Here is a 26,055-nt window from a genome sequence, read left to right on the forward strand (position 1 = left end):
AGCAATAACCCACACTGGGTCCCAACAGCCTGTGAAGAAAAGCTCTTTCAGAATCTGCCTCTACAAGAATTGTTCCCCTGCAAACTCTGAGGCCAGTCTGGATGCTGGTATCCTGGAGAGAGCACACTTCTTGGGGAGACCTTACTTACATGGGCACAGCTCTCTGAGCAACCATGGCAAGGATAGAGCTGGCTTGTGCTGACCACGTATGCCTGGCAGGATTTTTAGGGGAAGCCTCACTGGGAGGTCATTTGGCAGCTGAAACAGCAGCAGCCCAGCTCTCATGATAATATAAAGTTGAAGGAGAAAAATCAACTCTGTTATAACAATCTTAATTAATTAAATTTGTCTTAAGATAATAGATCTGGAAACAAATTACAGAATAAGGAATTTAGATAGAAATGGACTCATTCTGGTAGAGTCAAGATTAAGAATTTGGCGTGTTTGTTTATCTCACCCTTTCAGAATCCTGGGATCTAAAGCTCACAAAGCCAAATCCATGCTTATCCTTCTGAGGTAAAAATGAATGCCAGGAAGTTTGAAAGTGTTAAGAACCAGAAACTCCCCCACCATATTCGATGTTTTCCTGTGCCCCAAGGTTCACTGAAAGATCCCAGCTAAACTTGCCAGTCAGTTGTGAATGGAGACCAAAAAAAGATGTAATCCTGTTCTGTGCTGGAGTGGAGAATATCTGTTCAGGTATATCTAAGGATAAACTGACAGAGTAGGCTATGATATTTCTAATTGAGCACTCATGCATAGGCTTTCTTGTGAAAATGAAGCCTTGGCAAGATTTAGAGGGTGAACTCCTTGTGGGCACAAACTATCTCTTGCCCCATTTTGTGTTCCCAGCTCTTAGCTCAGCATCTGGCACATAGTAGACCCATAATAAATGGATTGATTGAGGCAGGGACCTTAGGAGGCAGGGTTTAGCTAGTTTATCAGGTTTCACACACAGAATGACTGATCCTCAGAACACAGACTTCCTCTAAGACCTAAGAGAGCTCTTCTTTCCCTGCTAACTAAAGTAGTGATCAGGGTGAGACAAACCTCGATCAAGTCGTATGAAGAAAAGCTGTCTGCCAACACTTCCAATGAACCTCAATCATGCTTCTCTCCCTGCTTATTCCCCTGCCCCTTGCAATCTCTGGTACAAAGAGGAAGTCTCTCTCTAGGTCATTGCATCAACAGGGAGAACATATGAATGCCCCAGTCAAGGGAAGAAGATCCCAGCACACTATAACATGGTTGGCCCTAGCTGAGGACTCTTCAAAGGTGACTGCTAGGGGTGTGAGGGATGTCCATGAACCTTTCCCCAGTGACAGCAGCTTACGTGACAGCTGAGCCAGGACTGGTGGCAGCAGGGTATGGCTGGAGCATCTCTTCAGAGTGGATCCCACCACTGTCCCGGACAACCTCAGGCCCAGGAGCTGGGGAAGCATCCTGCCCGGTGTTTGAACACTGGGAAGCCAGTCCTTTGTACAGCTTCGCCATGGATGACCTAACCAAGCAGAAAGATTGCTCCATTAACAATTCTCAGGGGATTCAATGGGAAATTGGGATTTCCCCAGAAAAGAGATGTTTCCCAGAAACAGGAAGGTCCACATAAGAATTGAGCTTTCCCTCTGACAGCTGCTGATAATGCTTTAGGGAAAGGTGGACATTATTGTGAAGTAGCTGAAATGGCCAGAGTTGGTGTGGGAAATGCTTCTATAAATGCAATTCAACAAACACTTATTAAACAAAGTGTGAAATGTGAACTATTAGTGTGCCATAAGAAATGACAAATATGAAAGATTCAAAGAAGCAGGGAGGGCCTAATATGAACTGACTGAACATAGTGAATTTAGATTAACTAGGAAAACAACATAGACAACAATTTCAATATAAATAGAAAGAAAAAAACTGAATTCTTCCTAATTATAACGACCAAACTTAATTCCAGAGAAAAGTTTAGAAAATGCATGTCCATTCCTGCCTTGTGGAGGTAGGGGCCTATCGATGTGGAATGTTACAGACACTGTCAGACGTAGTAGATGGTATTGTATAGTTTTACTGAATTGCTTTTTTCCCTTTTAAAAATCTTAGTTAATAATAATTAATAACAATAACTAGAGCTAACATTTATATAGCGCTTACTACGTACCAGGCACTGTGCTAAACACTTCATAATTACTATTTCATTTAATCCTCACAACAACTTTGCCAAGTAATTGCTATTATTATTTCCATTTTACAGATGAAACTGAAGCAAACCGAAGCTAAGTGATTTACTCAGGGTCCCACAGATAGCAAGTATCTGAGGCTGGACTCGAATTCAGATCTTACTCATTCCAGGCCTGGCACTCTATCCACTGTGTCACCTAGCTGCCCCACAAGAGATATTTGAAAATGAATTTGATATAAAAACAAAAGGCATTAATAAAAACAAGATAAAATTTTAAATATATATTAAGCACCTATTATGTACAGAGCACTGTGGCAGGTTCTGAGAGAGATACAAAGGTAAATAAAATGTAGCTCCTACCCTCCTAGAGTCTATGACTTAGTAGAAGACTGTGACAAATACATAAACAACCATAATACAAAATGGAACTGAGGTGCTTCAGGAAAGTCCAAACAAAGGGCTATGTGAGGTCTAAGAAAGCAAAGATTACTTTTAACTGTGGGGAAACATGGAGAGCATTCTGGAGGAGGTAATACCTTGAGTTAGGTCTTGAAGGGTGGGGTAGTTTTCAACAGGCAAAAATTGAAAGAAGAGTTCTTTAGGTATTGGGAACAGCATATGCCAAGATATTGGGAGAGGGCATTATGGTGCATGGATGGGTGGTGACAAGTATCCTTGTTTGCCTGGAACAAAAGGTCCATGGAGCAGAATAGTTTGAAATAAGACTGATAGATAGATAAATAGAGCTACATTATGAGGGGTTTTCAATGATGGCCAACCTAAGGAATCTTAACACTGTCTGATAGACAAACCAATGAAGGATTTTGAGTAAAGGAATGAGGTGTTCAGGTCTTCTGTGATTTAAACATATGCACGATGCACAGGGTTAAAGGAGGGAGAAATTGGAGGTGAGAAATATTTTTATCAAGTTATTATAATAGTCCAGGTGAATAGTAATGAAGATATGTACTGAGCTAGTGCCTAGGAGAACAGAAAAGAAGGAATGGATGCCAGAGATATTGCAATGGAATCATCAGAATTTGGAAAATGATCAACTGTGGGAGGTAACTGAGAGAAAATGTAAGCCTGGCTGAATAGCAATGCCACTTGGCAACGCCAAAGATAAGGAAGTCAAAAGGATGGACTTTTGGAGGAAACAACAGTCCAATGAGGGGCCTAGGAAGTCTTATAATGCCTCTAGACTGAAGAACTTTCAAAAGGATGACTTCTCCAAAGTAGCTTGGGAGGTGCCCAGTGCAGTTTGAGGCAGTTAAGGTGGTTGGGAGATTCTGATCTGGACCTTTTCACTTTTTCCAGCAGGCATCCATCCTCCTCTGGTCTAGTATTTTCTTTTACCACACTTTATGTCTTTCTCTCTATCTCAGTGTTGCTTCTGATGATAGGCAAAGTGATAACTCAGAGATGTCTTATATCCTTCCTTTGACTTTCCCTCCAGTCTGGGTTGTCAGAAACTTACTTCTTGAGTTTTTTCCGTTTCTGAATGAGCAGATCTTCATTGCATTGAAACAACAGGGTGTAGTGAGAGATAAAAACTCGGAGACGCTGGACACACACCAAAAGCAGATAGTAGTCAGGGTGTTCCTGCTCAGTGAACTTAAGGACATTCTGGTAAAGTAAAAAGAAAAGGGTAAGTTGGAAAATTCAAATAAATCATTGCCCTTTCTATGTTCTGCACATTACCTCAATCTGTCATTTCATAAACGATGTATCAGAATAATTAGAAACAATGAGGAAGTGTAACATCTTTCCAGGTGAAGATTTAAGCTAGTCCAATTCCATCCCTCACATCTATGGGCATTCTTGTTAAGAGTTAGAACTGAGTTTAATGTCTTTAAACATGGAAAATTCCAATGAGCTACAAAGATTTCACAGCTAGCACATTCCTTTTCAATCATTCTATAAGCATTTATTTTGTTTTTGCTTTTATTTTTAAAATTTTCCAGTGAACAAGCATATATTTTTCTCCCACCTCCCACCTCTACCCAAAAAGAAAGAAAGAAGCAAGGAAAAAAAAGAAAAGCCAACCCTTTTTACAAATATATATAGTCAAGCAAAAGCTATTTCCACATTGGCCACATGCAGAAATATTTGTTTCATTCTGTATATTGATTCCATCATCTTTCTTTCTGGGAGGGAATAGCATTTTTAATTATGGGTACTCTGGAATTGTGGTTGCTCATTGAATTGATAGAGTTTTTAAGTCTTTCAAAGTTGTACAATATTACTTGTACTGTATTCATTGTTCTGGTTCTGCTCCCTTTTTCCGCACCATTTCATATAAGTTTTCCCAGGTTACTGTGAAACCATCCCATTTGGCATTTCTTGTTCTTCCTCATTTCTTTGATATGATGATATTCCTTTACATTCATATAAATATTATTTGCTCTGCCATTCTCCAGTTGATGGACACTCCCTTAGTTTCCAGTTCTTTGCCACCACAAAAAGAGCTGCTATGAAACAAATTGTACAAATGGGTCGTTTCTTTGATCTCTTTAGGGTGTAAGCCTACTAATGGTATTGTCCAAAAAGGGCATACACAGTTTAGTAATTTGGGGGTCAGGCATAGTTCCAAAACACTTTCCAAAGCAGCTGGACTAATTCACAGCTCCACTGAGGGTGCATCAATGTTCCTGCTTTCCTACAGCCCCCAACATTTGTCATTTTCCATTTTTCAACCTGATGGGTGTGAGATGGAAAATAAGATCAATGAGCATTTATTAAGAGCCTACTATGGGCCAGAGGCTATGTTAGATCCTGCTAATACAAAGACAAAAAGTAAAAGTCTATTCTCTCAAGGAGCTTCGGTTAACAGGGGTTTTCAGAGACAGTGATTGAACTCAAAGGAGAAACCAGAACTTCAGGCCCCTTATAACAGATAGTAATTTCCAAACAGGGAAATCCTTGTGCTTCCCTTTCACCTCGTACTCTCTACATATGAGGGAATTGAGGGGATTAGGAAAGGAAATGGTTAATTGTGGGAATTGAGGGAACCACACTGATTCCATCTTATGACTTAATTCTGGAGCTAATTCAGTTCCCTTTCTATTGAATTATGGGTCTAGTCCAACTTCTATCCTGCGAAAAAACTTTATTCAATTGTGGGAATTGGGAGAAAACCTTGTTGCATTGTTTAAACCTAGCCCTGTGTGGCTGGGAAACTGGACCACCTCTACCTCCTGCTTAGAGACCTTTCATCAAGGACCTAGGTTAGGCTGACCAGAAACCCAGGCAGATCCAAAAATTGACACAAGGAATTTTCTCAAAATTATACATTTCAAGCAATCCATATATCTTATCTGAAAACTAGCCCCAGACTGATCAATCAGTCATCGTTCCCATGATCCTTTGTTCACAGACACTTGGGAGGAATGGGACACCTCTTCTTCTGATTTCATGGAATTGCACCTCTTCACTCTCCCCACCCCAACTTGGAAAGTCTCTCATCTTTCCTCCAATTAGAATTCAGATTGCTTAATGTTGTATTGTTTCCTTTCAATTAATTGGCCTTATTTGATTAATTGTTTTTAATGTATAAAAGTCTGTCTCCTCTTGTATTCAGGGTCCAGGCCAAGGTTAAGGAGGTCTGGTCCTAGTTTGTTGGGCAACTGGCAGGCATTGCTTAATGAATCTATATGCTCAGAAGATCAAACCTTCATTTGCTCAGTCATTTCATCTTTCACCGACCACACAAAGACCTGATTCTATGGAGACATACATGAGACTGGCTGAAAAAGCAGTGTAACCTTATTGGCATCACTGATCTAAGTATTTCAAAGGTATCCTACACTAAATTACCAAGAAGTTCAGGTAGAAATTCAGCTAGAATGGAGAGGGGTGATCCCCTCCCTTGACGACTTGATCAGATTTGGAACAAGTATAATGGAGAATATGAATAAATCAGTGAAAAAGCATTTAAGTGCCTACTATGTACAAACCTCTGTGATAAGTACTAGAGATACGAGAATAGAAGTGGTAACAGTCTCCACTCCCCAGGAGCTCAAATTCCCCAAGGAGATGATTCATAAAAGGGATTTCGGCTACAAGTAGCATGGAAAGGTCCCATGTCCCTCAGGTTACAGCCTCAAAACCAATAGCAATGCTTTCTTTAATGTTATTTCCACTGATAAAATCACATCTCTTTCTAATGTTAAGCTATTAGACAGTATGAAGGGTCTTTGGTGGTGTTGATGTTCTTTTCCAGTTGCCAAGGAGGTAGGGGTTATGGCACCCACAGAAGCAATTGCCAGATACTGTCTCCACAGAGGTTGTTTCCCATGATGATAGCTTCAAGGACTGGCTTGGAAACAGAGCCAGTCGTCTGTGGGACACTGCCACTCCTGGGCCTCTTGGGTTTACCTGCCCATAAACGGCAGTTAGACATCAGGTGGCATTGATGAGAATGATGGGCCCCTATTCACAGTGATTGCTCCCTTAAATCATAGATTGGCAATCTACCACTTGCCGGTCAAATCTGGTCCTCTACCTGTATTTATTTGACTAGCAACCTAAGAATGGTTTTTACATTTGTAAATGCCATTATTTTAAAATGTATTTTTAGCTCAAAGACTACAAAAACAGGGAGAAGGACAGATTTGGCATGTGGGCCATAGTTTGCCATCCCTGGTTTAAATGATGCCAGTTGGACCTTTACCAGAAGCAGGGATAGTAATCTGTAGCGCATTCATATTCCCAAGGCTTTGGGGTTCAGGGTACTGGACTGCCTCCTATAATATGCAGCTATAATAGACTATCCTTGCAAACCAGATTCTTCACACCTAGTCTGTGATCAAGACACTGACAGTATCGGTCTAAAATGCTTGATGATCATTCTTGGAAGGATACCCCAAAAAAGAAGGTGGTTGGAATGATTATAAAGCAGATTTCACAGATTTTCACAAGGCCTGTAGAAATATAGCTAGAGAGGTCTGGAATCCAAAGTGATGGGGACATAATAGTGGGAACCTAGGAGCCTTGAACTCATTCATGTAGTACAGAAGTTACTTGTTATTTTTAGGAGCTCTTAAGAAAAAGGTTCCTAAATAATTTTGTAAGCCAATGCTACCTATAATCCTTGAGTGAGGAAGGAAAGGAGGAAGAGGAGCCATCTACTTGAACTGAATATAAAATTTTTGAAGTATAATGAGATATATTTTACTAAGAGGTAAAGATTTAAATTTGACAGGGAGCGGAGGGAGAAGGGAGAAGAAATGGTAGTATGACAGGTTAAAATAGTACATATAATTGTAGCCAAGAATTGTATGCAATTCTTAACCTGTGATCCACGAACTATTTTTTAAAAATATTTTGATAACTGTCTCAATATAATTTATTTCCTTTGTAATCTTACGCATTTTATTTTATGCATTTAAAAACATTATTCTCAGAACGGGTGCACAGGCTTCAGGAGACTGTCAAAGGGGTCTATGGAACAATAAAGTTAGGAACCCCTGGGTTAAAGAACTTTGCATGTGGTAGAAGTCTGGAGAGGAGGAAAGAGGTGGGAGCTTACTCAGGCCCATGTATTTAGCCAGGTCCTGATTGGAGCAAATAATAAATCCTGTGAAGTGGTCACAGTATTCAAACCTGAACTATACATTTTCAATAGTTTGGAACCAATGATTACAATTTCCATGATTATAACTTTGAAAACTGGCTGCCATTCATGGAATTCATTATTCTCACTGATGGAGACCTAGCTATTTTAAGAAATAACCTTGATCATTTCAGTGTTGTCATTTAGGAATTTATAGCTTCAGTATTTTATTCCAAGCATTTTATCTCAAGAAGAAGAGGGGGAGACAGGACCACAAAGACCAGCAAACTGGAAGTACCAAAGGTCAACTTGAATGCCAAAACAGGAAGGGATTAGCCAGGTAAGGCACCTGATGCAAAAGCTCAATAAAACTCTTCCCAAAATGATAGTGGGATCTGCTCTCTAAAACTAGGAAGTAGCTGGACTGTACATATGCATACCAATGATAATATAATGATGGTAAACAACAATTGAGATAGTGTAGCTATCCCTTCCACATCGCGGGGACTGGGGGCACAGCACCCCCTTGATCAGGAAAATCTGTGTAAAATGTTTTGGCCCTCCCTTCATATAAGAGCAGCCTGAATTATTGTAATATTAAAAGATAAAATATGTTGGTTTATAATACATGTACTATGTATATTATATTATACTATACATATATTTTATGCATTTCTGAGTTTCTAAACATTTTCTGTGTTGTCTGCTGGCTTTCATGTGTCATCCATATTTCCAAGATGACATCAAGGGAAAGACAAAGGCAGGAGGGATGCCGGTGAGCATCATGAGGATTGGAGGAAAGGGCCTTGGTAAGTCTTAGTGAATGTGAAATCCTGTATTTCTTGAATGGAAAAAATTTAAGCTGTGATATATACTACAGCTAGGTGGTGCAATAGATAGAGGAGTAGACCTGGAGTCAGAAGGACCTATGTTCAAATGCAGACTCAGGTATTTCCTGGTTGTGACCCCCGGGCAAGTCACTTAATCCATTCTGCCTCAATTTCCCCATCTTTTACAGCTGAACTAGGGAAGGAAATGGTGAACCACTCTAGTATCTTCACTAAGAAAACCCCCAGTTGGATCAGAAGAGTCAGGCAGGACTGAACAACAACTTGCTCCCATGACTGCTAGCTTGACCTGTGTGGGCCAATGAAGAACTTAAATGAATCCAGGTTTCCTCTGGGTAAAGACATCCAGGAGCAGCGATACTAAATATCAAACCACTGTCACTTTGTTGATAGCGACTATTCTCTTAAATTTATAAAATCCCTTTAGTATAGAGAGTTTAAAATCATAAAGCTTGTCTAGCCATACCTACCTGCAGATGAATAAGGTATTCAGGGATCCTCTGGACTATGTGAAAAAACAATGTGTATAGGTCAGATTTAATCTCCTCTTCAGCCTGAATTCAAATGAAAGTAGAGTTACTAGTCAGCTTTCTGCAAGGGCCTAGCATCATCAGTAAGGAAATTACCATAATGCCTTTGGAAGCAGCAAAGCACAAAGGGTCCCCCAGAGAATGGTAGACCTGGAAGGTACCACAGAGGTTACCTCACTCCACAGTGGAAGAAACTATAGTTCCACATTAATCCAGGCAGGATAAATCAGACCAGGAGCCTCCTCAAGAATGAATGAAAATGAATTTTTAAAAAGAGCATTTCAGTGTTTACTATTTTCCAAGCAGAATGGGGTTATACACTTCCTATTACTCACAGGCTAGAAGAGTAGGCAGTAGTAGACATTCTCAAACATTGATTAAGCACCTACTACATGAAAGGCATTATGACAGGCTCTAGGAATACTGAGACAAAAAAAATAAAACAAGGAAATGGTGTTCGCCCTCAAAGAGCTTATATACTATTCAGGAGATAGCATATACACAATAATACACAGTAATAACACTATACACTATACATACACCTAAAGGGATCAGGAAAGAATTTTCTAACAGGAGACAGTACCTGGTCTGAATCTAGAAGCAAGTTAAGAATTTTAAGAGTCAGGTGTGAAGGAGGAGTGCATTCTAGGTGTGGGGAGGATCCATACTGGGGAGGACTTTCAACGTCAGGCTGGGGAGTTTGTATGGCAGCCCAGAAGCAATGGGGAGTAATATTCATTCTTGAACCAGAGATTGCATGACATAATCAGACCAGACTAGGAATGTTAACCTGAAAGCTATGTGGAAATTAGACATGGAGGATATTGGAAATGTGGAAATTAATTAGAAGGCAAGCACAAGGTGATAAGGTCCTGAACTAGGATAGTGTCAGGATGAATGGAGAAAATCGGAGAAGAGTTAAGAAAATATTTTGGAGACAGAATCAACAAGAGTTGGTAACTGATCAAACATAGGAAGTAAGGGAGACTCAGTAAAATAACTACAGACCATGTGAAGACCACTGGATGCATTCTGAGTAATCATTTCTGGTTTCTGCTCACATCATCCTAGGGTCAGTCTACTCCCAAAAGGCAAACAGTGGCCCAACAGTGACAGAACCTCTGTTTAATGACCAGGAAATTGTCCTGCTTTACTTTGTGAAGTGAGTCCAGCTCTTTGTGGTCTGTCTCTCACCTTCTGTTCACATCTCTAGTTGATTTAACATGACCATTGAAAGGTTTAATTGCATTTTTTTCTTGTAGCCCTAGTTAACTTACCACCTACATAACTTCAGACTCTTTACTTTATTTCATCTCTCTAGACCTCAGTTTCCACAGTAGCAAAATATAGGAGCTGAAAGTTTCTATGGTTCTTCCATATTCTATAAATCTACGAACTGGAGAAATTAGAGAATTTAGAGACTATTCCAACCCTGATGCTTCATTGTAGCTTGGAGGAGAACCCTGGTTCACTGCTCTTATTTCAGAAGCTCACAAACTCTCTCAAGGCCTACCAAGCTAGAAAGACTTCATTTCTGTTTCCCAGCAGCCTGGGTCTGCTAAATCACGACCCGCATGGCTAAGTACAGAAAAAGCTCACTGCCTGTGATTTGGCCTCTTCGGGATGAATTCATTGCCTTTGGTAACTTAAGAAACTATATTGGTCCAAATGCAGTTTACCACCAAATAAAGGCCACATCCCTAAAATGTTATCTCTTTGAAAACAATATGTAGTAGCTAACACTGATAGAGCATTTGAAAATCTGTGAAGTCTTTTGCACGTATTATCTCCTTTGGTCCTCGCAGGAGCTCGGAGAAGCCAGCACTATTATTCCCATTTTACTCTCAGGATCTGAACTCAGGTCTTTCCTGGCTCCAAATTCAACTCTCTATCCATTCTGCCACCTAGCTGCTAACTGAATATAGACTAATATCAGGTTTTATACAATCCAGACTGGGAAGATTGGTAGGGGAGTAGCTCATAATTGAACCAATGTAACATTTATTGAGTACCTACTATTTGCAGAGAGAGTTTCACTGAAACAATGGTACTCCCAATTTACAACTGCTATTAACCAAAAGAATCACATGACTGTGGCATGCCCTGAAGATTCTAGGATAAAAGAATATCATTATACAGAAATGAGAGAGCTTGAAATGATGAATGGTTATGTTGACTGTAATTAGCTCCATCGCTTAGAGGATGGTGCCAATGAGAGAGAGGTTTGATCCCTGAATGAGCACCTTTTAACCTTGACACAGTGTTCTCCAGGAGCCTTGAAAAAGGCACTGGTCACAGCAGGATCTGAATTTTAAAAAGGGTAAATGGTCCGGCACACACCCATTCCCCACACAGCCCAGAGTTGTTGCCGTCTTTAGGCTAATAGGTCAGCAGTAGTATCTTCATGTAGACAGTGGACTCACCTCTTTCAGCACTACGACATGAACCAGAGAAATGCATTCAGGCAAGTCCCTCAGGTAAGCAACATAGTAGTCCAAGAAATTATTCTTAAAAAGTAAACATAAAAAATGCATACGAATTGTGAAACGTGAATGATTATATCATGTATTTTTATAGCAGTACATATTACAAAGGAAGTCAGAACACTTTACAGGTTATCCAACTTATTCTTTTAAAATTTTTTTGCAAATTATTATTTAGTCATTTCAGTATGTCCAACTTTTCGTGACCCCATTTGGGGTTTTCTTGGCAAAGATACTGGACTGATTTGCCATTTTCTTCTCCTGCTCATTTTATAGATGAGGAACTGAGGCAGAGTTAAGTGACTTGCCCAAGGTCACAGTTAATAAATGCCTGAAGCTGGATTTGAACTAAGGAAGAATGAGCCTTCCTGACTCCTGGCCCAACTCTCTTTCCACTATGGCACCTAGCCACCCATTCGTGCAAACCAGTTGGGTTTTATTTAATTTTTCTTTAAATATATTTTAAAGCTCTAAATATAGTACTAATGATAGTATTTTAACTCTAAATATAGTACTCCCTAAAGTCATAGATTGATAGCCAAAAGAGACCTTAGCAATCATTTAATCCAACCCTATCATTTAACAAATGAGAAAATCTCATGAAGTCCAGACAAGACATGACTAAGGAAATATAACTGGTAAATAGAAAAAAAGAACCCAGATCTTCAGACTCCAAATCCAGATTTTTTTCCATTGTGCCATGATTAGTATTATAAACAAAACACAACATCTTTATATTAAGGTTTAAAAAAAAAAAAAGCAACCTATAAACCAAGAGAAAAAATCCTTTCTGAGCTGACTCAAGTTGTCAAAATTATTAATATACTGAAAGGCATATTTCATTTTGAAAATTCTTTTGGTTCTAATGAATTATCAGAAAATAAGTGAGATATGTTTCCTCCTGTAATACCATCCATAATCTATTCTCATAATTTTAATGTGCAGAATTCTCAGAAGTCAAAGGGACTTAAAGGCCATCCATCCAGTCCAATTTTTACTTAAGCAAGAATCCACTAGACAACCTAGCTGACAAGAAAGCATCCAGCCTTTCCCAGAAGAACTCAAGCAATGAGAAAGGCATTTCCTCCTGAGATTGCATATTATGCTTCTTTTTATAAACATTTCTTTGATTTATTTAGTATTGCATTTTATTTTTTACTCAGCTTTCTTGTTAGACAGTATTTCTATACATTAAATCTAAATTTGTTTCTTTGCACCTTCTACATTATCGGTAGCTTTAATCTCTGGCATCAGCTACACAAAATTTATGGGTGCAGCCACAATTCTAATCCATCTTCCACAGGACAACTCTTCAAATACTTGAAGAAAGTGTTCATAGCGTCCTCTCTCTTCAGTTTTCTCTTTATCATATTAAATATCTCCACTTTCCTCTGCTATTCTTCATATAGCATTAAAGGTTGTTCATATTCTGGGTGCCCTCTTCTCCAGTTTATCACTATCCTTCCTGAAATGAAGTGCTCATAAATTCCAGTTATGGTTACATCCAAGATAGAGTATAGCGGGATGAGCACCTTCTTGGTGCTGGATACTTTGTCTCTCTTAATGCAACCCAAGATGACATTAGCTATAAATATCTCGTACTGCTGAATCATATTGAGCTTGTAGACTGGAGATGTCAAACAGCAACCCACAACACTTTTGAGTACAGCCTAAACCAGATAAAAATATAATTGGGAAATACTTTACAAAATAATTTAAAACTAAATAAAACATAGGTAATAATTTATATGGTTTTCTTTTTTAACAATATTTTATTTTTTCTCCTAATTGCATGTAAAAACAATTTTTAACATTTGTTTTTTTAAGAATTTGAGTTCCAAATTCTCTCCCTCTCTTCTTTCCCTTTGCTCAGACAGTAAGCAATTTGATATGGGTTATACTCGTGCAATAATGCTATATGGTTTTCTAAGGCAGTGTGTAGCTCGTAGGGATCCTTATCTATGGTTTCCTGGCCCCCATTTCTATGTTTGGCACTACTTTTTTAGACAACTAATGCCTCTAGATTTTTAAAATCCCTAGTGCTGCTGTCTGGACAACTTTCTCGTATCTTACACTTGCAAAGATGATTTATTTGAACTCAAGCACAAGAATTTACATTTATTCCTTTTAAATTTTATCTCATAGGTTTCAGCCTAATACTTTAGCCTGTCAAGATGTTTTTGGATCCTAACTCTGTCATCTAAGATCTACCTATGCCTTTTTTCCAAGTTATTGATAAAATGGTGAATAATAATCAATCTTAGACCCCTACTGTACTCTATCGGAGACAGCTTTCCACATTGAGACCAAACCATTAATGGCTAGTGTTTAAGTCTGCCCATTCAACCAGTTCTGAATTCACATAACTATGCAATTACCTAGTCTATATTCTCCACCTCACCTACAAAAATAGCATGAGATTTTGTGAACAATTTTGCTAAATTCTAGGTAAAATATATTTAGCACAAAAGAAAAAATAGCTAATCTTATGTTACTGGTTCTTGATGAAGCTAATTTTCTGTGATTATTGCTTCCTTTTCTAGATATTGATGAACCATCCCTTTAAGAATACATATTAGAATTTTGTAAATAATTGAAATCAGTTTACTGCTTAACTGTGGACTATCAAAAGAATGTCAGAAAGTCATCTTATTTTGTCTCATGCCTCTCAGTGGCTCAGAAGCCACCAAACAGGATGGCCTTTCAACCTATTTTTAAAGATCTCTGGGACATAAAATTAAGAATACATATTAAATGGTGGCAGAGTAATAAAATAGAAATAATACTAGACTAGCAGCCAGGAAACCTGAGTCCCCATCCCTACTCTATTACTAGCTCATTGTAAAACTTTTATGATAGTCACTTCTATTTCCTCATCTGTTAAATGAGATGGTTGGACTGGGGGGTTTCTAGGGGTCCTACATACCACTATGATTCTATGATTCAAATTATCTATTGCCTAAGTGAAAGAAATTAATAAAAGGTAGTGATCCAAATATTCCAGTTCAGTCATGGTGAGGGTCAATAACCAAACTTACTTCATCATTTGTCAATTTAAGGAATAAATCCCCCAGGACTCCTTGTCGTGGCCATTTCAGGACCCTTTCTTGCAGTGCATGAAGTAAATCCAGATGTTGCTGGACAAGGTACCTCAAGGAACCTGGGAAAAGACTAGAAACAGAATAGACAGACATGATTATACAAACTAAGCACTGAAAAGGAAAGAATCAATAGAAATCTAAGAAGTATGGACTATCCCTGATTCTTAAAGAATCCCAAGTCATCACAGATGGACTTATGAAGCTGTAGGAAGACTCCTTCATAAAGAGATTACTGAATAAATATTATTTGGTCTTAACGCATGCAACCTTTCATAAGTATTTAGAATTTCTCATCTCTTTAGGTGAAATGAAAGTGGATAGAATCCTGGAATTGGAGGGTCAGCTCCTGTCTTTGATAATTATTAGCTGCTTCACCACAAGCAAGTCGCTTTGTCATGATTTTCTCATCTGTACAGTAGGGAAATACCTGTAATTCCTTCCTTATATGGCTGTTGTGAGGTTCAAATGAGATAAGGTATGTGGAAGGTGGCAGAGTAGGAAGATGCACATACTCTAGCTCTTCCCCCACAGCCCATAAAATACTTGTAAAAAATGACTCTCAACAAATTCTAGAGCAGCAGAAGCCACAGAACAACAGAGTGAAAGAGATTTCCAGGCAAAGATAACCTGGAAGGCTGACAGGAAAGGTCTATCCATGGGATGACAGTAGAGTGAAGCCCAGTTCCGGCTGTGCAGCACCAGGAGAAACAGGACCAGAACAGGCCTCTGGGCAGAATCCCTGGCAGAAGCCGTGGTTTGCCGATCCTTCAACCCACAAACACCAAAGAAAGCTTCAAAGGTCAGTGAGAGGGCTTTCCCAACTGGGAAGAGGTGAGCAGGGTTCCCCTCCCTCCCCAGCATTGGCCCCAGGCCGCAGTGGTGGTAGAGGCAGTGGCAGCAGTGGTGGTGGCAGCTGCAGCATCCATTTGTGAAGCACTCTGCCTAAAGCCCCTGGGGGAATTGAGCAGTGAATCTGAACCTCAGCCCTGAGCATGATCCTGGGGTGAGGAGGAGCACTAGGACTCTCCTCTTGACAAAGGATTCAAAATTCAAGTAACTGTAAGGGAAAATGCCCAAAACAGGAGAAAAAATAAGACCATAGAAGGTTACTTTTTTGGTGAACAGGTATTTCCTTCCATCCTTTCAGCATGAGGAAGAACAATGCATACCGTCAGAGAAAGTCAAGGCTTCTGCATCCAGTACCTCCAAAATAAATATGGTCTCAGGCCATGGAAGAGCTTGAAAAGAGAGTCAACAGCTTGCTAAAGGAGACCCAAAAAAATGCTGAAGAAAATAACACCTTTAAAAATAGTCTAACTCAATTGGGAAAAAGAGGTCCAAAAAGCCAATGAGGAGAAGAAGGCTTTAAAAAGTAGAATTAGCCAAATGGAAAAGGAGGTTCAAAAGCCCACTGAAGAAAATAGTTCTTTAAAAATGAGAGTGGAGCAGATGGAGGCTAATGACTTTATGAGAAACCATGAAATTACAAAACAAAACCAAAAGAATAAAAAAATAGAAAATAATGTGAAATATCTCATTGGAAAAACAACTGACCTGGAAAATGGATCCAGGAGAGACAATTTAAAAATTATGGGACTACCTGAAAGGCATGATCAAAAAAAAGAGATAATGTATGTGAAGTACTTTACCAAAGGCTAGATCTGACAGTGTTCCCCTGGAAACGTAGTCTCCTAAAATGTAGTCTGCCTAAATAGAGGCATGGGTGAACTATAAAAAAAATGATCACCAATTATGGTTCAAATTTCAAATCCTGGCACTTGACAGTCCAAGACTTAGGAATAGCTTCCAGTCTACACTAGTGGCTATCTTCATGAGCTCTGTAATCTCATTAACATGAATATCTCCTCCAGTCATTAAAAAAATAATAAACCTCACGGTGCAGCAGGTGAGATTATTATCCAGGCTCTGTAACAGAAGGAGTTTAAACATGGGACACCTAGTGGTGCTTTCTGGCCTATCACCTCTTTTGAATTAAACATGGAGGTAAGGTGGGAAGCTGTTACAGGACCTTTTGTCAGCTTTTAGCTGACCCTGACTACATGTTTATCTTGCTATCCAGTTATTAGAAGACATCTGTTTGTATCTGAGGCCATAGCTTTCAGTCTATATTAATTTATTTAGCTCAACAAATGTTTATTATGCCCTGCTAAGTGTAAGACATTGTGCTGGCTACTGGGCAGAGATAAAAATGAAAGTATGGCATTTTCAAGACTTCCACAAAGCTCTATTTCCTATTCATGGGCCAAGCAAAGAGTTATATATTTCCATAGTTTGTGTTATGGCAGCAGATGCCTGATTCTACCAGGTTCACTTGCCTTCATCCCTGACTAAGCACATGTACCCTCCCACTCCAAACATGCATATTTCCCACTGCTATGCTGCCGCTGGAATGTACAATAAGAAACATTTGAGACCAGAGTTTTTTAACAGCCTTTTGTAAGCAGCAGCATTGGAGAGAATTTTCATATCCAGTGTTCCTTATACAAATGAAATCACTGGTCCAGGAAGTCCCTTCCTACTACCTGCAAACAATCATGTGGTACCCGATAGCCATCTAGTGCCACTCCACATCCCAAGAGGAAAAAATAATCTAGCCCTTGCAATAGACATGTAATTTGCAAGATAAAAAACAACATGATCCCCAGCCAACTGGGAATCAATGGATGGGATTCCTTTCACGTTCACAATACAGGCCAAGGCTGAAGAAGACCCAAAATATCACTGAAGGTTGGTTTTGAGGCAGCCTATGGGGAAGAGGAAGTTATACTGCCATTATCCACTGCTCTAGAATTCTATAATGTAGAGAGATAATTATATGGGCAAGTTAACTGTTAGACCGCTTGAAAAACAAAGTCAACAAGGTACCTTCTCTCCTTGGTACTCCTCTTCCCATCAGATCCCTGGAACGTTGCTTTGATCTTCAGGACCAGGGATATATTGATGACATATTTTCGTTCAGATTCAAGCAGCTCCAGCGCTACAGTTTGTCTTTTGGCTTTAAAAATGAACCCAAATAATACAATTGGAAAAAAATCAGAATATTGTAACTTGATATTTAGGGGTTAATCTATTGGTAAAAAACTGCCTCATTGACAGAAGAATTCAACCAAGTTTGCATTAAGTATCCATCAATCTAATTCTTTTTTTATTATCATGGTACCATAAAACTATTCATTTTCATATCAAGTACCTTAGTCTGGTCTAGATTTTCCACTAATCAGTCATGTGATCTGTGGCAAGTCACTCAACCTCTTAGGGGTTTTTGGTTTCCTTATCTATAAAATGAAGGAATAGGATTGAAGTCTTTGATCTCTTCTAGGTTTAACAGTCTTTAATTCTGTGGTTCTATTGCAGACAATTTCAGGTTGTGTTTAAGACATTTTGTTCAGTTGATATACCTTTAAAGTGATATACCTTCCTACTGTCTATATATGAATTATGTGTCTTCTCTTCAGTTTCTCTACAAGAAAAATGGGAAGGAAAAGATGATGAGAAATGAAGCCAATTTTACTGCTTACTAGAAACTGTTATAGAAGTGACTATAACACCTAAAATCTGTGGCTAATTGAGAAGCTTAGAACATCTATGGATTCTTATTCATACTGTGACTGCCAATCAAAAATTCAACCAACACTTATTAAATACTTACTTTAATTAAATGAGTTGTATCCCTGTTTGTAATGTGTGAAACCATGAAAGAGAAGTTGAAGTTTTGTTTTAGGCCAATAAATCATCCCTTGAAGCTTAAACAGACTTATTTACTCAGTCATCTATAAAGCAATAGTATTGCAATACCATTTATTTGCAATATTGCAATACTAATATTTGCAAACTTTTTCTTAATATTTTAGAGTAATTTAGCAAAAACTAATATTTAAGGAGTTTCTGCTGTGTAGAAGATACTCTGTTAGGACTTGAGGGGGAAACCACAATGAAGAAACATAATCCACCCCTTGGCCGAGAAGTGATGAACTGGATATGTGAAATGAGGTACACATTTTCGGTCATTGCCAACGGAGTAATTTGTTTTTCTTGATTATATTTATTACAAGGAAAAATTTCCATGGGCTGGGAAGAAAGGAAGTTGGTGGGTAGTTATAATGATGAAAAAAGAGGAGAAAGAATAAACATCAATAAAATATTTTAAAATATACAGGAAAGAACAAAGGAAGTTCAGAAAGGAAAACAGACAAGGCAATTATGTCACTACAGTGTTCAATTCAGTGTATACTTTTAAAAAACTGTTCCTAACAGAAGTTCACAGTTTCACATACAATCCTTTTTTCCTGTTCTTTGTATATTGAAATGTTCATATTTGTTCATTTCAGTTAAGCTTGTAATAAAAGACAAAGCAATTTTTAAAAGGCTTTCACAATCTAATAGAAATATCCAAATAGTTAAATGAATAATCAAATCATCCAAGATAGATAATTGTGAATAATTTCAATGTTAAAAATGAAAATTTTATGTTTTTAAATGAAAGATATTTACATAAAAACATATTCAAACTTTTTTCCATCAAACAAAACTCATAAACTTTATGTTCATTGCATTCCTGTTTCTTATGAACTAAAATATTTATTACTTTCTTATTTCTCCCTCTTCTTTTCTATAGAATATTTTACTCTCCTAGTAAGTTTCTTTCCTAAAGCTTATATTCTTCAGCTTATCTGCTACCCCAGAGAATTTTTATACCAAAGAGCATGATGCTCTGTTTTTCTTCTTTGGCATTTCCTCTTAACAAGACAACATAAACTTTCATTAAAGTATACCTATTCAGTTTTCATAAGCTTCTCTATATTTCTCTGAGTCTTTTGTAAATTCAGAGATAAGTTAATACTATTATCTTTTCTCCACTCTTTTTTTAGGAAGGCATTACTTCTCTTATTCTGGAGCAGTATAATACTTTTAACTAGTCATGAGTAATATAACAGAATCCATGTGATGCACATTCTACTTCTGCCACTCATTAGTCACGTAACCATGAGCAAGGCACTCTCCTCTGTATTCTATTCCTTCATTTGTAAAACTGGGGGGTGGGGGCGGATGATTTCTGAGGTACATTTCAACTAATCAAGTCTATTAATAGTGTGTAAGGAAGGGACCCATCAGCGGTGTTATGTGTGTGTATGTGTTTGTCCTCCATTGCCATAGAAGACCATGCCATCAAAGATGATGACACGACTTGCACTTGACTTTGTTTTGAGTGAGGGAGGGCTGTGCAGGTCACCAGCCTCACTTCTCCTCCAGAGCCATCTGAATCCAGTGACCAGATATTCATCAGGATGACTGGAGATGACCCAGGATGAGGCAACTGGGGTTAAGTAACTTGCCCAAGTTCACACTGTCAGTGAGTGTCAAGTTTCTGAGTTGAGATTTGAACTCAGGTCCTCCTGACTCCTGCACTGGTACTCTATTCACTGCACCACCTAGCTGCCCCTATCAGCAGTTCTACCAGCATGAAGAATAAGGAAGCATGAAAGAAAACATGGTCCCAGATCAAAAAGGCTAAGATTAAACTACATCATCTTCCATTAAAGTTCTAGGCAGATGTTTCACCATTTTGGGAAGGTGACCTTGAGTTCTATGTCTGCAGAGGATGGAATTGTCTAGTTCTCCCAAAACAAAAAGATTTTGGTCTAGGTCGCAGAATCATAGGTTAATATATTTAAAGTTGGAAAGAACCTTAGAAGTCATCTAGTCTAATCCCTTCGTTTTATAGATGAAGAAACTGAGGAGACTGATTATACATGTTTTGTGATTAGTTTTTTCAGCTGTAGCCACTCAAGAACCATCTACAAAATCACAAAATGGTTACACTTTGCATCAGTGGAAGGAATGACCTTGCTGATGAAACCATGGACTGTCCAAATGCTGAAGAAGTACGTAAATCACACTAATCCATCAAGACAAGAGAAGCTGGTGAAAAAGGCTAACAACTGACTGCAACAGCTTAGAAAGGATTGGCTTAGCAAATGGGTGGAGGCAAGTCCAAAGGAAATTCAGACGGATACTGTAAGAATTGCTATAATCAGAATCCATAGTGCTAGTTAGGCAGGCAAAGCATGAGAGTATAGGTATAAATTCATTATTGATAGGAATGACTGGGTAGGAGTTTGTGATCAATCACTCGATTAACACAAATTGGAAGATGCAAGCAAGGTACGATTGTTCATCATTTATTTATTTTCAGTAAAGAAGTTTTTAGACTCCAATGCAATGTCTTGAATATAGTAGGAACTCAGTAAATGTTGCTTAATAATATGGTCTGAATGTTTAAGAGGGCAATGCAAACCTCACTCAAGGCTTGAGGGGGAACCAGTATGATCAAGCACTCTCATCCATATGCTAAAAGTCCAAGAGGATCCTATTCAGTATCAAATAATAGAAGCCAGACAGGTTTGGTCAGTTCTCCTGAGGATCAGGGTCCAAGAAGTCTGGACTTTTTCTAGAATTGTGGCCAGGGTATAGACTGCCTTTTAAGATGTTTTTCATCCAGCATTACATGAGACTTACCAGATAAAGATGTTTCACATAACACATTCTCTAAGGAGCTGTGCCTGCCTTGGGGTGCTTCCTTCGGTTTATCTGGGTGATCCTTGGATCCATACTCCTCACTCCATTCCTTACTGTCCTTGGGCTGTCTCCACAGCCCGGAGGTCAGGGGACCCTTGGTCTGAACATCAGCAGATAAGCAGGACTTGAGGTTCTCTTCTGCCTCAGGAGCTGCTGCATTCACTCCTAGAAAACAGAAGATGCATCAAGACTTGACCTTTTTAAAGGGAATTTCTGTTCCAATCCCCTTAGGACATACTTGGATATTACAAAATATTCCATTTAAGCATCAGATCTTTCATATTGTATCAATTAATCAACAAACTTTTATTCAATGTCTGTTATGTGTTAGGTACTATATTCTAGACACAAATTTTCCTGTGCTCAAGGAACTCAATTCTATTGGAAAGATAACATGTGCATGTATAGACAGGTCTGTTTATATTCCCAAAGCCTAAGTTAAGACCCTGTATACAAGAGAGATATAAAGTGATTTGGAAGGATAGGAGCTGAATGGGAGTCAGGAAAGAGCTCATTAGGAGGTGATATCTGGTTGATCCTCAGGGGAGACTAGAAACTCTATAAAGCAGAGGTGAGAATGAGATGCTTCTAGGCATGGAAACAGTCAGTGTAAAGGCATAAGAGAAAAGACAAAGTTCCCTGTTTAATACAATGGTGCCATATTTAGTATGAAGCCAAAATTGACTGGACCATAGGGAATGGGAAAGGTAGCAAGACTGGAAAGGGAGGCTGAGGTTATGTTTTGAAGGGCTTTAAACACCAAAACAGAGGAGCCCATGTTTGTTCTTAGAGATAATAGGAAGATTCTGGAGTTAATTAGGTAGAAGAATAACATGCATTAGGAAAATCACTCTGGCAGCTGCACAGAACGTGGATTGGAGTGAGGAGAGATTTGAGGCAGGGAGACCAATTAGGAGATTATTGCAATAGTCTAAGCATTGCTTTAGGTATGTTGAGTTTGAGATGCCTATGGGAAACCCATTTCAAAATGTCCAGTAGGTCATTTAAGATGTGGGATTGAAGCTCAGGAGAAAAACTAGATTGAATATACAAAGCTGAGAATCGTCTTCACAGAGCTGATAATTAAATCTACGGGAGCATATTGGGTCAGCGGATGAGTGAGTATAGAGACAAAAAACCTTGGGGTAAACACACAGAATATGAGATATGGTGGGGATCTAGCAAAGGAGACTGGAAAGAAGCTGTCAGATAGACAGGAGGAGAACTGAGAGACAGAGAGAGGGAGGGAGGGAGGAAGAGGGAGGGAGAGAGAGAGAGAGAGAGAGAGAAAGAGAGAGAGAGAGAGAGAGAGAGAGAGAGAGAGAGAGAGAGAGAGAGAGAGAAGGAGAGAGTACAACTCCACAAAAAGCCCAAAGAGGAAAGAGTAGTGCGGGAGAGGATGGTCAAAAGTATCAAATACAGTAGATAGTGAAGGGCGAAGATTGAGAAAAGGCAGTCTGCTTGAGGAAGTAAGAAGTCAGCTATAACTTTGAAGAGAGCAGTTTCAATTGTGCGACGGTGTGAGAAGCCAGATGTCAAAGGGTTGAGGCATGGGAGGAAAGAAAGTGAAGGCCACGTGTATAAACAGCTTTTTCTAGGAGTCTGTGAAAGGGAGAAGAAATATAGGGTTATAGTTTGAAGGGATGGGAGAGTTTTTTGAAGATGGGAAAAACTTGGACATTTGTAGGAAAAAGAGAAGACAGCAATAAAATATAAGAGACTGAAGAATAAAGAAATAGGATGGGATGACTGGAGGGCCATCTTCTAGAAAAGAAGAGAGGGTGTTGGATTGAGAGCACATGCAGAGTGGTTTGTCTTGGCAAGAAGAAGGCCCACGTCTTTATGGGAGACTGCAGGGAAGGAAAGAATGGGGTCTGAGCGTTGGAGAAGGGAAGGAGTTAATGGAAAATGGACTGTATTTTCAATCAACAAGGAATTATGGGTCAGACACTATGCTAAGCACTAGAGACATAAATACAAAGAACAAAATAATCCTTGTTCTCAAAGTATTTACATTTTAATAGGAAAGACAGACAGAGACAGACAGATAGATGATAGATATAGATAGATAGATAGATAGATAGATAGATAGATAGATAGATAGATAGATAGATAGATAGACAAATATAAAGAGAATAAATAAAAATAAATGCAAGGTAGTTAATTGTGACATAAATAGAAAGAGAGCATACGAGCACTTGGAGAGATCATAAGGCTTTACGTGGAAAGTAATGCTTAAACTGCATCTTGAAGGAAGAAAGGTATTCTATAAGGTAGAGATGAGAAGTACATTCCAGGTAAGATAAGAAGATGGGAGAAGGAATGTCCTGCATGAGGGACAGAAAGAAGCCAGTCTGGCTGAGATCATAGAGATCTGGAAAGGGAGTAGTGTGTCATGAGATTGGAAAGATAGATAGGTGCCAAATAGTGAAGGCCTTTAAAAGCTAAACAGAGTTACTCCTAATTTATCCTGGAAGAATAGGGCAGTCTTTGGTTTTTCTTGAATAAGGGAGCAGCATGTTCAATTCTGCATTTAAGGAAAATCACTTTGGTGGCAATGTGGATGATGGAGGAGAGTGGGAAAAGATTTAGGGTTGGGAGACATAACAATCCAGTTATAAGTAATCTAGGTGAGAAACGATGACAGCCTAAACAAAGGGGGTGCCTATGGAGTAGAGAGAACATTCAGATGGGATAGGTATTGTGGACAGAGAAGTTTGGAAGAAGGGTTGGTCATGAGGACAAGATAATGATCTTCATTTGAACTTGTTAAATTTGAGATATTTCCAAGATGTCCAGTTTGAAAAAAGTCCAATAGGCAACTGGTGATGTAAGACAAAAACTCAGGGGAGAGACTGGGCCTGGATTTATATAATTCTGAGTCATCTGCATAGAATTAAATCCATGAGATCCGAGGAGATAAACAAGAGGGATCATGTAGATAGATAAAAGATAAAAAGAGAAGAGAGAAAAGATAAAAGATCCAAGGGAAGAGTCTTGAGGAACACCTACAATTGAGAAGCAGGATATGGATGATGAGCCAGCAAAGGAGAAAGATGGGTAGGAGGACCAGGAGAACGTTGTGTCATGATCAATGCAATGTCCATCTATGTCTCCCAAGGACCTCTGATTAAGTACGTTACCCATCTTCTGACATAGAAGTGATGGACACAAAGCATAGAAACATATTTTTGAAAATGAACACTGTGGATTTGTTTTGCTTAATTAAATGTATTTGTGAAATTTTTTTTCCTTTTTTTCTTGATTTTTTAATGGGGAGGGAAGGTGAGGACTATAAGGAGGGCTTGTCAATTATCACCCAAAAAAAGAGGACCATTGCAATATTTTTAATACACAGACGAGAACAGAAGGATTTCAGAAGGACGTAGAAGTAGGACAATTTTAAAAAGAATGGGTAGAATTTATCATGTACTTTTTGTTTAAAAGCAAGTGGCAGGAAATCGAGGTTCAAAGTTTCATAAAAAAACTTTTTTTGTGTTCTTCCATATATATGAAATGCACTTTATTGGTGTTCAATCTAGAATAAAAAATGTTTTTCTTTAAAAAAAATAATAAATAATGAGAGCCTGAAATTGGATTATCACAACGAGAGTGATTCAAACAATAAGCATTTGTTAAGCATCTCTTTGCCAGGCACTGTCCTAAACTCAAAGACAGAAATGAAAAAAAAAAAAGGAAGGCATCAGACAAGGCAGTGTAATCATTTAAAGATTTAAAATCCGTAATCATAGCCAGCCTTATGTACAGGCAGAGTATTGGGCGGGGGGGGGAGGCCGGTGAGGATAGGGAAGAACCATGGGAAGATTCCTACCTCTCAGATTAACTCCCTGACCTAGATACTATAGTGTCTGGAATTCCATCAGTCATTCCTTTGGGTTGGTTTCCTCCTATAAAGTGAAAATATACCTAGAAGGGAGGGTAGCACGTTCAGCTAACTATAGATTGTCAATTCTGATATTCTACTGAAATATATATTAGGCCCAATGAAAACTGACTGTCTCACACTGGATGTCCACTCCTTTCCTCTTAGTGGTTGCTCCCAGAACCTCTGTTCTAAGGAAAGAACCCAGGCCAGTCATTCTTCATTCTTCTTCAGCTCCATTCCTGATTCTGCAGAGTTTCTGTGTTATGCTCTGACATAGATCATTTCCCTGAACCTCCTTTTCACATTCTGTTTGCCTGTGGGCCATCTTTCACAATAATGTAAGCTCTTTAAAGGCAAAGACTGTCTTTATTTCTGCTTTTATCTGTGTTCTCAGAGCTTAGCACAGTGCCTAACAAATAGTAAGCACTTAATAAATTCATGCTAACTGGGCTTGACTTAATGCCTGATATATAGTAAGTACTTAATAAATGCATGTTGACTTGACTTGACTTAATGGATGATAAACCAGAAAGAGGCTTTACCCTAAGTGCTTCCTTACCATTCCTTCATCAGGATTAAACTAAGAATCTGTCCTATACCGACGCAGTCTTTGCTACTGATTACATGTTGCTATTATTATAGTTATTTTAATAATTATGTTTAAGTTCAATTAAATAAAAAATGTACCTCTATCCCTTCTCTGGAGAGGTTGCTGTTATTTGTCCCTCATTGTCTAATAGGACTATGACATCAGGGAGATGGTGCCATGGCATGCAAATGAATTGGATTTAAGTGAGGAAGGACTGTGCAAAGTCACCAGCCTCACTTTCTCCTCATGAGCCAACTGGATCCAGTGGTGAGATAAAGATCAGGATGCTGGAGATGGCCC

The 26,055-nt window shown here is 38.7% G+C and overlaps 1 protein-coding gene across 1 annotated transcript in view; it reads right to left on the reverse strand.

Moving 5' to 3' along the window:
- Nucleotides 1-26,055, reverse strand: part of ARHGEF33 (Rho guanine nucleotide exchange factor 33) — a 57,332-nt gene that overhangs the window by 14,559 nt on the left and 16,718 nt on the right. Inside the window, exons 7-13 of the mRNA XM_072645894.1 lie at nucleotides 21,221-21,445; nucleotides 17,570-17,699; nucleotides 14,621-14,753; nucleotides 11,523-11,606; nucleotides 9,040-9,123; nucleotides 3,645-3,793; nucleotides 1,334-1,501 (exon numbers count right to left, since the gene is read on the reverse strand). Coding sequence (XP_072501995.1) covers nucleotides 1,334-1,501; nucleotides 3,645-3,793; nucleotides 9,040-9,123; nucleotides 11,523-11,606; nucleotides 14,621-14,753; nucleotides 17,570-17,699; nucleotides 21,221-21,445 — 973 coding nt within the window. The remainder of the gene's footprint in view (nucleotides 1-1,333; nucleotides 1,502-3,644; nucleotides 3,794-9,039; nucleotides 9,124-11,522; nucleotides 11,607-14,620; nucleotides 14,754-17,569; nucleotides 17,700-21,220; nucleotides 21,446-26,055) is intronic.

Source organism: Notamacropus eugenii, chromosome 1, assembly GCF_028372415.1.
Source record: "Notamacropus eugenii isolate mMacEug1 chromosome 1, mMacEug1.pri_v2, whole genome shotgun sequence".
Lineage (NCBI taxonomy): Eukaryota > Metazoa > Chordata > Mammalia > Diprotodontia > Macropodidae > Notamacropus > Notamacropus eugenii.